This window comes from Narcine bancroftii, chromosome 1 (genome assembly GCF_036971445.1).
Source record: "Narcine bancroftii isolate sNarBan1 chromosome 1, sNarBan1.hap1, whole genome shotgun sequence".
In the NCBI taxonomy this organism is placed as follows: Eukaryota; Metazoa; Chordata; class Chondrichthyes; order Torpediniformes; family Narcinidae; genus Narcine; species Narcine bancroftii.
Window position 1 is genome coordinate 443,914,503 of NC_091469.1, and position 15,629 is coordinate 443,930,131.

The 15,629-nt window shown below is 41.4% G+C and overlaps 1 protein-coding gene across 3 annotated transcripts in view; it reads left to right on the plus strand.

Moving 5' to 3' along the window:
• LOC138751746 (integrin beta-1-like) overlaps positions 1-15,629 on the plus strand; it is a 112,692-nt gene that overhangs the window by 38,202 nt on the left and 58,861 nt on the right. For all 3 annotated transcript variants that reach the window (XM_069914456.1, XM_069914455.1, XM_069914454.1), the window contains exon 2: positions 14,692-14,761. In XM_069914456.1, coding sequence (XP_069770557.1) covers positions 14,692-14,761 — 70 coding nt within the window. The remainder of the gene's footprint in view (positions 1-14,691; positions 14,762-15,629) is intronic.

Consider the following 15,629-nt stretch of genomic DNA (forward strand, 5'->3'; position numbering starts at 1 on the left):
TGCACCATTCAGCCAAGTTTTCAATTTCAATCCTGTATGCTGTCTCATCCCCTTCCTTTATACAACCCACTATCGTGGTATCGTCGGCAAATTTGTAGATGGTGTTATTGTAGTACAGGTACATGATCCTTTATCCGGATATCTAAAATCCGGAAAGCTCCAAAATCTGGCGAGTAGGGACCGGGAGTCGGGGGAGGCGGCCGAGGGACTGGAAGGGGGTGGGGGTGGATACGGCAGCACAATTCGTGCGGGCTTTCTGAAATCCGAAAAAATCCGAAATTTAGAACACACTGTCCCCCAAGGGTTCTGGATAAAGGATCGTGTACCTGTACTGAGCTACATGGTCATAGGTGTAAAGTGAGTACAGGAGGGGGCCTGAAAACTTTTACTTCCTATGAAATTTGTTAATTTTTTTAAATTGTTGCTGAACCCTAATGCTCCTTTCACACTTGCACATGATCCCAGGAAACGCCAATCAGCCTTTATAGTGGCAAATGTGAAAGCAAAATCAGATCAAGGCCAGCATCAGATGATGTCATTCTCACGCCAAGGATTGATGGCCTTGACCCCCTAGTACAATCCCCGGTACATCTGCAGACACCAGCATTGCAATCAGACATTGCAATTGAAATGACCCAAGTTTTTGCGCTTAGTATACCGCACTGGGGGTGGAAGCAATAGCAGACCTGACTTCCCAGAATTCCATGTGGCAGAGAAACCCTTCTATGAATGCTGCATATATGCAGCCAGGCATACAGCCCTTTCTCTGCCACGTGGAATTCTGGGAGGGCAGGTCGTCATCGTTTTTTCCCATGGTATTTATAAATTGTACGTGATAGCTCTACCATCTTTCATACGCTGTTTAAATTGTGCGCTTATAGCGCTACCAACTTTCCCACCCTGTTTTAAAAAAAAATTATTACTATTTATTGTTTGCACTTTTCCATGGTCCCTTATAAAGGTTTTTATAGGTCATATAATTATGCATGAGTAATTTTGTTCAAATATAAGATCATATTACATTGACCAGGATTTAGGGCAGGTTGACCATCGTTTAGCGTGTCATGACATCACCAATAGAAGGTAGAACAGTCCCAACCCTGGGGATGGCTCCTTGCAAGCATTCAATGTCCCAGTTGGGCGTGGTCAAGTATGAAAAGCCAAACCCCCATTTCTATCCCAGGACACTGAATGGCCAATTTAGTGGGATGCAAGTGTGAAAGGGGCTAAAGATTAGGCTGTCCAACAGAATCAATGTGGTTTGATGAAAGATAAAGTTATCAGAGCTCCTTGAGCATGCAACCACCTGGACAATTCAACGTTTTTGAATTTAAGGGTAATGCATTCGCATAAAGGGAGGAGTTTGGTGAACTAACAGAGAAGGGATAATGGAAAGAAAGCTAATTAGCTGTAATGAATAGTTGTGCCCTCAATTATGTAATGTTAATCACTTTTTAATTAATATTAATTACAGGGTGTATTTGGGTGGCACGGGCTCGTGAGCCAGAAGGCCATGTTACTGTGCATTGTAATTGTTTGCTGACGACTTAAAGGTGGATGGGAAATTAAGTATGAAGAAGATGGTCTGCAGAGGAATCTGGAGTAGATTGGGTATAGCACAAGGCAATCTAAGAATAGAAAAGCAGCATATTGTGTAAATGTGAGAATAATCTGCTGGAGGAATGGTGAATTAAGCAGCAGCATGTTTTTTTTCTCTCACTGATGCTGCTCAATCTGCTGAGACCACTCAGCAGATTGTGTTTAGCTTCAGATTCTGGCATGTGCAGCCTCCTGACTCCTTTGTGAGAATGTTTATGTTCTATGCAGGTAGCAAAGTAGTAGAGAAGTTGTATTAACATTTTGCAGGGCTTTGATGAGACCAATGTTCTGGAGACTACACAAAAGGAGCCCAAAGATGGTGGGCTGTGGAATTAGGTTGAAAGGTGATTTGCCTTTTTGGCAAAGGTTTTGGATTTGAGAACCAATAGATCATGTTTGAATAGCCATTTATACAGAGGCATAGTATTGTGTATGGCTCAGGTCACCACATTTTATAGAAGATGTGATAGTGCTCAAGGGAACAGAGAGGATATACTGGGCTGGAAAATGTGATTGAGGGGCTGTTAGTCAGACTGGATTTGTTTTCTTTAGAAGGCTGCTACAAGGAAATGTAAGCAAAATGTATATAATTGAGACTTTAAGGATTTGTCTTTGAGAGGACAGATCTGTAAACTTTGATTTTAATTTGTAAGATTACAGAGAGTTGAGGGAATTTTTGTCCGGTGAGAAGTGGGGCGGTCTAGAACTGTCGGAAGATTTTCTTATTTCATTTTGACCTCACAGGTTCCTAGTATTGTAGATTTCAGGGATACGATTCCAGTCAAAGTCCTTCACTCTATTAGGAGTCTATTGTTGCAGTTCCTGTGATAATTTGCCTTTGCTACCTATTAATTCTACACAAACTGCTTGTCTATTATTTTTATTCCATTAATTTCCTTTGATTCCTTCCCCTCTATTCCCCAGTAATTTCCCTTAGTATGCCATTTTCCATCTGCATCTATTTCCCACAAACATCTGATTTCTCCTCATTTGAAATCCTCACTTTGTTGCCACTCTGCTTTTGTAAATAATCCCTCAAGTAAATCTTTTAAGATATTAACTGATTAATTTCTGTATGCATTCATACTTTGGGATTGTACGATAGCCAACCACCCCTGCTCTCCCCAAACTGTTAGTGGGAATTAGAGGAAGAAATGTGTAGTGAGATCACAAATATATCAACAAATCATAGGAGTTGTAATAGTTGGTGATTTCAACATGTGGAAAGTAGGGCAAGGAATGGCAAATAAACTTAAACTCGGACAAGTGTGAGGTGTTTTGTTTTGGGAAGTAAGATAGGGTTGGCCATGCACAATAAATGGCAGTATTATGACGAGCTCCCTTTTTAGTAATGTAGGATTATCACTAAGAGATAGTATAGACAGGAAGGACTGAATGGTCACATTTAACATTTCGCACAAGCCCCACACAAGTCACAGCCCAGCGATAATTCGATACATTGGAAGAACTGAGGGAAGGCTTGTCACAGTCTGTTCCAGAATGCGATACATTTGCAAAGACATTGTGATTTTGGAAGGAGAACCATTCTGACTACTTTTTTGTTTAAGCAGTTCATATGGCCATCCAGTTTTGTGGAATTCGGAGCAAACCATTCTCTGTGAATGACTGGGCCATTGACCTGTGCCAGAAAGGTCTTTTTGGAAACACAGTGCTTCATTTTGATTGTGACTAACAGTGGAGGTCACTTGGAGAAACTGCATCATTTTAAGTGTGACTAGCAGTGAAGTTACTTGGAGAGTCCAGTGCTAGGGTCTTGGAAGCTTCGTGGAGGCCGCCCAGTTCGTGTCTTGCCTACAAAAGGACCAGGAGTGTTATAACTACAGCTCGTGTGGATGGACATTTCTTCAAAGGCAACACAAGAATTTGTGACTGTAGCAGCCATAACTCCAATCTTCCCATCAGTTCAACATTAATTCTGGTCATTAAATTTTAAAGGCCTCCGCTTCAACACTTTGAAATAACTTTCTAGATTTTGGCCTGGACTTTAATGGTTTGGGTGTATTAGGCAGACACACAGATTTAGTGTTAAAAGTTAAGACTGTATTTTGAGTTGAAAATAAAATTAGCAGAGGTGGGTGGGGCAGAGGTGGACAAGGTGCTGAAAAAAGCATTTAGCACACTAGTCTTCATCAGTCAGGGCACTGAGTACTAAAGGTGGAACATTGAGTTACAGCTGCACAAGACATCAGTGAGGCCATATTTGAAGTACTTTGTAGAGTTCAGGATGACCAGCTCTAAGAAGGATGTTATTTGGAAAGGGAGCAGGAAAAATTCACAAGTATGTTAATGGTACTGAAAGGCATTAATTATAAAGAAGTTATGGATGGGCTGAGATTTGTTTTTCCTGGAAAATTGGAGGCTGAGGGATGATCTTGTTGTGATGTATAAAATCACGAGGAGCATAGATAAGTTTTAATGGTAAATCTTTTTTTCCCCACAAATGGGAAGTTCAAAACTAGAAAGCAAAGGTTTAAAGTGAGAGGCTAAAAATCCAAAAGGGACTCTAGGAACAGTTTCTCCCCCCACCCACACAGAATGTAATGGGTATGTGGAATGAGATGCCAGAAGTTGTAGAGATGGGTACAATTGTAATGTGTAAGTGACATTTCGGCAGGTATGTGAAAGATTTGGAAGGATATAGCCCAAGTGCAGGCCAATGGGGTGAGATTGATTGGGTGCTTGTGTCAGCATAGATGAGTTGGGGAAAAAAGGCCCGCTCCCCTATTGTATAGGCTTGATACTAAGCCCCTGTCTTGCTTAAAGATGACTGCATTTTTGTTTTAATTTACAGAGCTTTCTACTGCTCACCTCCTGCCACTTAAAACTCTGCTTTGTCCACGGTCTCTATTGCTTGCTTGTTCTGTTGTGCTAAACTCTTAGCATTTCTATGTCTACCTTTAATGTCAACAGACTGCAATACCAGTGGAATAAAAAAAGTCAGTGTGGAAGCAGTCGGGTGACAGACACAAACATCAAATGAGGCTGTTGAATGTACCCAAACAGGTGGAATGATGGTGTATTCAGTTCTGGGCAAGCTAGGATTTAGTGGAAAGCTGCAAATACCAAAGTATAAATTTGATTAACATCTCAATTTTTTTTAACGTGAAGCTGGAAATGAAAATATGACTAGCAGGATATTGAGTTCAGAGGGTGTCAAGCTTTTAGATTTAATTTAGCCTGAATAAAAGGGTGGCAGTTGTGATAAGTTTAAACTTAAAATTGAAGGAAATTGTTACTCATCCATGATTTTGATGTTGGATTAGATCATGTGTTAAAGCCTCATATGGGAAGGAAGCATCAATCAAGGCACTGAATTTTTCTTAAAATCCCTTCTCCAAATTTTTATTAAACATAAAAAATATACTTTCTTTTTCTGGCTTTTATTTGGTAAAGTGTGAAAAACTAATTGCAGAGCGTGCCAGTCTTTGCAATGATGCAGTATAGAAATTTTAATTCATTTTCTTTTTTTTTAAAAAAAAAGTAATGTGAAGTTGCTTTATCTAAATTTATTTTTGGCTACTGATGAACTATTTCATTTGCCCAAAAAATTACAGTCCATCCACTATTTATTCGCTATCTTGAGCTGAGTGTTTTGTGCCAAAGGTGGTTTCCTTGAATTTTTGCTTCCCCTATAAATGATATTGTACAGGGTCATTTCAACTTAGAACCATTAATACAACATGTATCAACAATGGTTTGTCTTTCACACGTGGTTTTTGCTTCGTTAAGCCTTTGCATAGAACACGGTATTACAGCACAGTACAAACCCTTCGGCCTTCAATGTGCCAATCTATCAACATCAAACTTTTTTTTAAAAATCCTTCCTCACTCATAACCTGTTTTTCTTTCATCTATGTGCCTAAGAGTCTCGTAGATGCCCATAATGTTGCAGCCTCCTCCTCCATCACCTCTGGCAAGGCATTCCAAGCACCCACAACTCTGGTTTTTAAAAAAAATCTCCCTGAACTTTCCTCCCTTCACTTTGTACAGATGTCCTCGGGTGTTTTGCTGCAACTGCTCTGGGGGAAAAAAATGCTGGCTGTCTACCTTATCTATGCCTCTCAGAATCTTGTAGACCTCTTATTAAGTCACTTCACATCCTTCGCTCCAAAGAGAAAAGTTCTAGCTGTGCTAACCTTCCCTCATAAGACTCATTTTCCAATCCAAACAACATCGTCTCAAATCTCCTCTGCACCCTCTACGGTTTCTACATCCTTCCTTTAATGAGGTGACCAGAACTGAAGATAGTATTCTAAGTGTGCCTTCACCAGAGATTTGTAGAGTTGCAACATGACCTCTCAACTCTTGAACTCAATCCCCCATTAATGAGGCCCAGCATCCCATAGGCTTTCTTAACTATTGTATCAACGTGCACAGCAGCCTTGAGAAATGTATGGATTTGGTCCCTCTGTACTTCCACACTGTTAAGTATCCGACCATTAACCCTGTACCCAGCCTTCAGGGTTGACCTTCCAAAAAGCATTCCCTTGCACTTATCCATATTTGTTGATGGAGGAGGTAGTGAATTACTGGCAGCAGCACCTAAATTGGCTGCTATCCAAATGGAGAAACAAAAACAGGTTTATTTTGATGGGAAGGATATTGAAGTGACAGATGCTTTATCTCGTAGGGATGTGTTGTTAAGGCTTTATAAGGCACTAATAAGGCCTCACTTTGAATACAGGGTTTTGTTTTGGGCTCCTTATTTAAGAAAATATATGATGGCATTGGAGACTTTTCGGAGACAATTCACAAGAATGAATCGTGGAATGCAGGGATCAGCATGTGAGGAGCATTTGACAGCTCTTGGACTCCTCAGAAGAATAAGTGGAGACCTCCTAGAAGCATTTCAAATGTTGAAAAGCCTGAACAGAGTAGATGTGGTAAAGTTGTTTCCCATGGTAGGGGAGTCAAGAACAAGAAGACACAACTTCAGGATTGAAAGGTACCCATTTAAAACAGATACGGAGGAATTACTTTAGCTAGAGAATAGTGAACCTCTGGAATTTGCTACCACGGGTACCTGTGGAGACCAGGTTGGTGGGTGTATTTAAGGTAGAGATTGATTAATATTTGAATAGTCAGGTATCAGTTACGTGGAGAAGGCAGGGGAGGGGGGGCTGAGTGGGAGAATGGATCAGCTCATGAAGAAATGGCAGAGTGGACTCAATAGGCCGAAAGGCTTGCTTCTGCTCCTTCATCTTGCGGTCCAATGGTATCACCTTTATAGTGATGAAAAAAAGATTAGGGGAGTATGGTTAGCGTAGCGGTTAGCGCAATGCTATTACAGTGCCAGTGACCCGAGTTTAAATCCAGCATTGTCTTAAGGAATTTGTTTATTCTCTCCTTGTCTGTGTAGGTTTCCTTCAGACATTCTGGTTTTCTCCCAACCTTCAAAAAACGTTTGGGGTTTTAAGTTAAAAAGGTTGAGAACCACTGCTCTAGACCCAATTGTTACTGAAATATTTTGCTTAAGAAAAATTGTCATTGGCCTAGTTCCTTTTGAGTTATGGAACCATGCACATAATGAGTCAATTAGGTACGATTAAAATGGTGGTTTCAAACTTTTCTCTCCCCACACACCACCTTAAGTAATCCCTTACCAATAACAGAGCACCTATATGGCATAGGGATTACTTAATGTGAGTGGAAAGAAAATGTTTGAAAACCACTGAACTTGGGCATCATGTTCAGTGTAGACACATGAGCTGAACGGCCTGTCCCTGTACTGTTAAATTGACAATAACTATATTTATTGCTGCAACCAGGTGGATGTTAACATCCTTTGACAAATTGTCACCTAAAGCCACTTTCAGATGGCCACAATACCCAACTGTGAAGCTGCACATTATACTCCTGTGCGGCTGTCGGGTGGCCATCTGAAACCGGGAAAGCCGGCCAGGAAGTCTACTTACCGAACCCTCCTCCAGGAGGTATAATATCCTGCTTCGATTATCGTCTGTTGCAGCTGAAAGCGGCCAGGCTGCAGGGGGTGGGCTGATAATGTCGCAGTGATGTCATCAGTCATCGACTCTTGAGAGAGTCAGGTACTGGAAAAGTGTGCTGGTGCCCAGAACAGGAGTCTGGAGTTCTAAAATGCAGACCGCGTTCCCCAGCCAACTTCCTTTAGTTTGATTAAATGAGTTCACCTCTCTCTTAATTGTGCTAAAGTTGCTGAAAGCATGTGGTGCTCATGTCTCGCATGAGAGGTTGCACCGAATTGCCTGATTACGTTGTTGTCATATTTGCTTGCAGCCCGTCAACTGGTTGTAGCTGCGATTGTATTTTGGATGGGAATGGTTGTCCTTTCTGCTTTGTTCCGGGAGTCCATTTGCAAACCATCCCGAGGAACCCTTGCTAAGTCCTGATCTGCACCAGCTGGAACATGCCATGCCAGTAAAACACTGAGCAGAGTTCACTAACTGCAGACAGAGCTAAAGTAAACCGAGGTGGTCATTCACATCCAAGTTAGCAGCCTTTGGACAGATGATCAGGACCGGAGACCACACACCCAGACCATGCAAGGACCAGACTGCCCCATTTGCACACAATCATACGTGAAATACTCCTCCCACTCTGGCACATTGTTCCATGTGGTCCTAATGCCCGCATGCTTTTCTATTTGTGTAGCACTCGCTCAAAAAATAAACGCTTCAACAAACTTTATCATGTCATTCAAAATCACTATGCATTTTCAAAGAAAATGTCACAATGAACTCCTCCTGGCAACACGAGTTTGGTTAACCATATGTCATGTTTCAACCTAAATGCAGCCACGCAAATCTTTGCAGTATCTTTGGGCTTCACTATCGGCCAAGTGACTGACATGTTCACGTAACCTCAGAGTATTTTGGGAAAACTGTGTATGCTAAGAATTATAAAAATGGACACGAATCTGACTGCTTATAAGAGGTGGTGACTTTGCTTACCTTTCTTATAGGCATGTTTTGAGAATTGGGAAGCCGGCTGTTAAACTATTTAGAAATTTTATAATTGGAAGCGTTGTGTGGCACTGCCTTCTCAACTTCCTCATTTTGCTGGGTTCAATAACGTTCTGAGACGGACACTCTATAAACATGGTTCTTGTGCATTACGGAGGACGGGGAGGAGTCCTCATTAGCCGGGGCTTGTGTAAGGATGTTAACTTCGCTGGACCCGGCAGTATCTGGTACCTGGCGAGTCGGGCAGGCAAGGGTGGGGGGGGGTGGGGAGATGCGCAGCAGCAGCGGGAGTCGGGTGGGCGAAGGGGGTGGGAGACGTCCAGCGGGAGTCGGGCAGGTGAGGTGGGGTGAGGCAGGCAGCGGGGGTTGGGCGGACGAGGGGAAGGGAGACCGGCAGCGGAAGTCCAATGGGGGTAGGGAGAAACCTGCAGCGGGAGTTGTCATGCCTGAGTTTTGTCAGGCATACCTTGACGCGCTCCTATGACAGGAGGTCAGAGTGGGCAGGACTTGCCACTGTCCTGAGTCGCCGGCTTTTGCTGTTAGGCGACTAGCAGTCAGCTGGCACGTTTAGTGCCAGAAAGCCGTCCATTCCGTGGCCACCTAAACGTGCCAGCTGAAATCCGCTAGCCGTGCCTGCAGGTGCCTAATCTATATCAGAACACCTAAAAGCGGCTTAAGAAGGAAATGGCTCACACCAGAGGTAATTAAATGGCCAGAATTTGATGATGGGAGAGATGCTTTTTAGAATCTGTAGCTGCTTTCAGGTGGCCAGAATACCCAACTGTAAAACCACCCCAATGCAGCTGTCGGGTGGCCTCCTGAAAATGGAGAACCCTGCCCCGAGGACCATTTAACTAACCCTCCTTGGGTAGGTGTATTCTCCAGCTCGGAGCATCCCCCGTTGCACCTGAACGTGAACGCAGCAGTGACTACAGAAACCTGCGGTTTACGAATGGTGCACGAGACATTACAACGCAATTAGGAAAACAGTCAAGAAATTATTAACTCTACAATGTAATCTGATTTCCTTACATTAGTGATGTCCATCCATCCATTACCACTAATGTGGAGTCATCACTTACATTAGTGATGTCCATCCATCCATTACCACACTAACAGAAGTACCCTGATATACGCAAGACAGAGGCTTGCAATTCATTAGCAACTGTCGCCATTTTCCCACCCGCGGCACCAGCCAGCACTTCAAACAAAGTTTTTTTTTAAATGTCTCTCGCCATCCTTTGCTTTCTGCAACTGTATTCGTGTATGCTTTCTTAAAGCGGTCTCCCGATTGGGTGCGTGTCAAGGGTGGAGATCAGTGAAGGTACAGAAGCAAGTTTCCTAAATATGTTCACTCGGACACGGCTCTCCTTCAGCCGGCACATTCAAGTGACAGAAAGGCGTCTTTTCCATGGCCACCTGAATGTCCTGGCTGCACTCCCCCCAGTCGCGTCAGCTGGCGCATTATCTGCGTAAAAGCATCTGAAAGCGGCTTGTATCTGGAGGTTTTCTAAAAGTTGTAATGAAGTGTTTGATCGCAGAGGTAAGATTTAGAAAAATATTTCCATTAACTAATTCTGTACCTTGATTTATTTTAAAAAAATTTGTCATTCTGAGTGAGGTCAGAATGTTCTCACATTTTTTGCTGTAAATTGCCACTTGTTTATGTATATCATATCCCATACAAGATTATTTAATTAAAAAAGTAAACTGGAGGAATTCATGAATAGACAGGAGGAAATCTAGAAATCCGCAAATGTGATCAACATTTTGGGTGATCAGGAGAATCCAACCAGTTAACAAAATGCTCCTTAAGGCCAGACCCAGGATAGTCAATGAAGGAATTAGTTGATTGACCTTCAGTCATCCTCTGACAAAGGAGGCACTCTGCTTTCGAACAACTGGGAATGAGAAATAAACTTGGGCTTTGCTTTCATCCTGGGGGGAAAAAAAGTTCATAATTGGAACTGTTCAAAATGCATACAGGTATTTTGGCAAAAACTTGAATGTTTTAATACATACTATTACCGTATATTTCAGTATACAAGTTGAGTCGTGGAACACAAAAAAAAACTCTCGATAAAAGGGGATCAATACTTTTGAGACCTTAAATTCAGCTCAAAATCCAGTCGATGTAGATGCAGTTAATCCTTCAAAAACCAATTTGGCATTTAAGTTGACCCTTGAAAAACTTTTTTAAACCTGACTGCGCCAGATTTTCATTAAGATTTTTATTGAAAACAACAACCCAATTAGCACCCTTCAAAATTGCTGTTATTTTCTGAAAACAACAAAATCACTTCAAAATCACTCTTGCCATCATCTGAAGCAAAGATGGCGGCAAGCACATCCATACTCTCACTGTTTAAACATTTATCATATGGGTCCCAGTCTGTATCTAATGAGGGGGCTTCAGCTTCGTCGTCAGTGTCCCACAATAAATCATCTTCCGTGCCATGAAAAAGATACCGCACTTTTTAAATGATTTTATCACCGTTTCTACTTTAACTTTGACCCATGCCTTGAGCATGCACTGCCCTGCCTTTTGTAAACTACTTTTCTGCACTCAACATCCATGAATTCTATTCCTCGCGCATGTAGTTTTTGAATGGCTTGTTCAAGTAGACATCAAGAGGTTGCAATAGACATGTCAAATCAACCGGGATAACTGCTGTGCAATTTTTATTTTTTGGCATAATACCAGATTTTTCTTGTTCATGAAACAATTACATACCCATTCTGCAATGTGATTTTCCAACACTAGCCAATGAGTTATTCCTTTTTTCAAAGAACATTGCCTCTTTGGAATTTTTCTTAAAGTCTCTTCTTTCTTCCTCCAATCTCTTACCAACTTCTCATGCACATCAAATGTTCTTGCACCAGCAGTTGGTTTTCTTAGCCATTTCTGTCACTTTCAACTTAAAACTTGCTTCATATTTTTGATGTGTGTCGATGGACCCTCCATGATAGTAATCACCTCCAGCCACTCATGCTGGTAATGAATTCCAGGTACTTGCCACTTTGCGTGCAAAAGGTCCTCCTGGGGTGCATAACCCTCTTCCCCCTTGTCTCTGATTAGAGACAAAGTTTCTTGCATTGTACCCCATCTCTCAATGTTCTCAATAATATCCCATTTTAATGTCTGCTCCAAGGGGAACAGACCAAGCCTCCCTCGACTCTAGGTAATTTAAATGTTGCATCCTGGGCAACATCCAGGAAAATCTCTGCTATACTCTCTCGTGTGCTATCACATCTTTCCTTTTATGTAATGACCAAAATTGTATACAGTTCTCAAGCTGAGATCACACCAATGTTTTCTAAAGATGGAGGATAACCTCCCTACTCCTGTATTCTGTGCCCTGACTAATCATGCCGGTTGGTGTCCCATATGTGCTGCCACCTTCAAGGATCTTTGGACTTTCATGCTAAGGTCTTCTGTTCTTCAGTACTCTGTAGCACCTTGCCATTCATGGCTTTTGTCCTGCTACCCCTTCCAATTTATTGATGTCCTTCAGAACTGCACACTGTTGGTGGATTGTATCTGGAATGAAGAAACTGCAGAGTGGACACAGTGATAATATTCCAAAGGCATTTAGACAGACTTATGAATAAGAGAACATTGGAGGGGTGTGGAAATGGATTTGCTCAGATGATAAATCTGAATGTCAAATTGGAAGGTATGGACAAGTTGACTAACTGTGGCTAAGTGGCAGTAGGAAATCCCGTTGGGCAACTTAGCTTGGTGCTTTTCCTTTAACATTGGTAGTTCAATAACCTAGAATTTTCAATCAGGCACCATCAACATCAGTATTGGAGCAGTTAATTTTCATCATCTCCACTGGGCAAGTTAAAAGGGTAGTAAATGAGTTCTGATTGGAAATTCAAGCTGAAACAACTTTGTTTTGCTTTACATTGTCTTGCTTACCAATGTGCGTGTTTCTACTGGGACACCTCGTATCACCCCGCATCACTTCACATCACCGCGAATTTTTGTCCCCCGCATCACCGCGTATTTTACGACTACCCGAACTGTTTCGACTGAGCGATAAATACGCAGTGATGCGGGGCGATGCGAGGTGACCAGGAAGTCGTGTATTTTAAGGTCACATATCAGGTCGTTTTGTTTTCCCATCCAAAATGCCCTTCACCATCATTTCCTGCCATTTTGTGATCAAGAATCGCTGAAGATCAAATCTCCAGTTGACACTGTCTGACATATTCCAACGAAGAAACGAAAAAGTTATTATAATGACAGTCAAGCTTGATGTTTGTCCAGGGAAATTATTCCAATTTAACGATACACAAAGGAACAGCAGAGGCGATATGAACGCAGTATAGCTAGCTAGTAGGTAGCTTGTGCAGTATATATTCGCAATAAGATAATGCGCTGTGCCGGTGCGTGCATGCGATGATCAATTGAAAAGCGCAGGCGAAAAATTGAGACTTCCAGTACACCACGAATTCGTTACTCGCTGTGTTTCTACTGAAAAATCGTTCCTCGCATCACCGCGCATCGACCACCTCAAAAGGTGGACAACGGAGCACCTCGCATCACCGCGCATCGGCCACTACCCAATGTGTTTCTACTGAGGAAAAATTCGAGGTGTTACCTCGCATCACCTCGCATTGCTCTGAATTTTCATCGCTCAGTAGAAACACAGCCAATGGTCTTGGAAAATGTATCTCTTCAGTTTAATGTTTTAGCTTGATTTAATTCCTGATACAAGATAAATTTACATAAGAGGTTAAATTTATGACTTGCACTGTTGATGTGTTCTGAAATTGTGATTCATCGAGGTCTTTTATAGTTAAAACCAACGCCCCATCCTTTGGTTCCATAAATTACTTAAAACCCAGTTCTAATAACCTGCTTCCTCTGTCCTGTTAGACAAACAGGAACTGTCTTGATGAATTCATTAAAATGACAATTTCAGAATTATTCAGCATCTATCCCTTAAATGCCCATTACTAAAATGGTTCCCAACCCCTCTCAATGAAAATTAAGCTTGTTAACATTTGCAGAGCAGGAAATAGCTTGGAGATTTTGTTAGGCTGGTATCTGGAGCAGTTAGCAGGCTAAGAATGTTTACATTTGTAAATTTTCTAACAAAATTGCCTTAACATTATGAAGCTGTAGTATCTCAACACACAAAAATCACCAAGAAATTCAAGCTCCCCAGAGTTGGGATTACTGCTTTATAAAGTGCTATAATTGCAATTTTTTTTTAAATTTGTCAAATGTTAACAAGAAAACTTGTGGAAATGAAGTCAACCCATTCCTCTTGGTTAACGATTTTGGATACATTTGGCATGAAAATCTTAAAGCTTTGGGTGTTTTGTTCTTGCTCTGAAGCAACATTGACAATGTAAGTAAATGGTGTGTTAACCGCAGTTAGCCAGTTATCTGAACATGGAAATACATTCAGATCTACTGCCAAAGCTCTTAGTGGATTGTATGAGAGGAAAGAGTTTGAGTGTTTACCTGAAACTGTTTTGTCATCAGTTGTAGTTTGAGTGTTTACCTGAAACTGTTTTATCACCAGTTGTAGGTTGACTGTCTACCTGAAACTGTTTTGTCACCAGTTGTAGTTGGAGTGTCTACCTGAAACTGTTTTGTCACCAGTTGTAGGTTGAGTGCCTACCTGACGCTGTTTTGTCGCTGGTTGGAGTGTCTGCCTGACGTTGTTTTGTCACTAGTTGGAGTGTGTGTACTGAAGTCCATGCATGAGGAAATAATCTCACATTGAACTGGGTCACTTTGATAAAGCAAAATTTAAAAGAAGGCCCTTCTGGCCCTTGAAATGGGTGTTACCCAATCCACCTAGCAACTCTACAAGTTTTTGGAGGGTAGGAGGAAGCCAGAGAAACTTGGCTTGGGAATATCGCAAAGGTAATTTAATTTGTAAAAACAAGAATCTGAAATGTAGGTATGCAAAAGTTCGAATTTACTGAAAGGCCGATGCACCTGAATTGCCTGGCTTTGTTCAATTGATTTATTGAATTAACACTAAAAAACTGAAGAAATGTCATCATTGATATATTTTTCACTCAACAATCCAAAGCCAAAGTTTGAACAAAAGCAAGATTTTGAATGCATCCTGATGTTTTTAAACTTTTTTTTAAATTTCAGATGGATTTGAAATATACCCTATGTACTGTACTGGTTTGTTGCTGCTGGTGGCATGGACTGGCCCAGTCAGGTAAAGTGTCTAGTATTAATCATTTGCTGATTGAATATCTGCAGAATGTTAATCAGACAGAGGTTTTCCTTAAAACACCCGATTCTACTAGATCAAAGTCTGGACAAAACTATAGTGTTAATACCCCAACATTTTTTACATGCACGTTCAAAAGGAGCAAAACACTGAGACTTGGAGAGTTTAAAACAAACAGAAAATAAAACCTTGGTGAGTTTCAGCTCCTCAAAACAAACAGAAATGTTCTAGTACTCCAGACCCTTTCAATTGGCCATGAATTGATCCACATTTTGTTATTCCAATGCCAGGCGCACAGCCCTCTTGTGTTCTGGCGCTCCAGCTCAATCTGGACTGAAAAGTGAGCCAGAAGCCAAACTATGAAGATTTCCAAATAAACTGAGGTCAGATCATTAGTTTTTCTCCATTTTACATTTGTGCCCTAGTCCTTTTTAACAGAAGCTTCACAATCCATCCAATCTAAACCAGTTGTCATCATATTATATACCTGCCTAAATCTCCTTTCAACCACCTTTGATCCAACCCCAGTTCTCCTTGTGGCTGAATTTTCTCAATCCTCGAACTATTCCAGTAAGTGCTTTTTGTACAGTCTAAGATATTTCATTCTTCAGTTAAGTTATCAGAATTGGCACTATAGTTTTGTCCAGACTTTGTAGAGCTTCAACATCATATCCATGCTTTCTGGATTCCTAGAAGTCAAATAAAATACATTTTTAGCCACTGTCTCTTTGTGCCCTGCCATTTTCAAGGTTTTGCACTGATAATTGTATATCCAACTAAATTTGTGCCTCCGCAACCTTGAGATCTATGCTAGTTAATCTGTAATATCCTGTATTCTTCCTGCCATTTATTT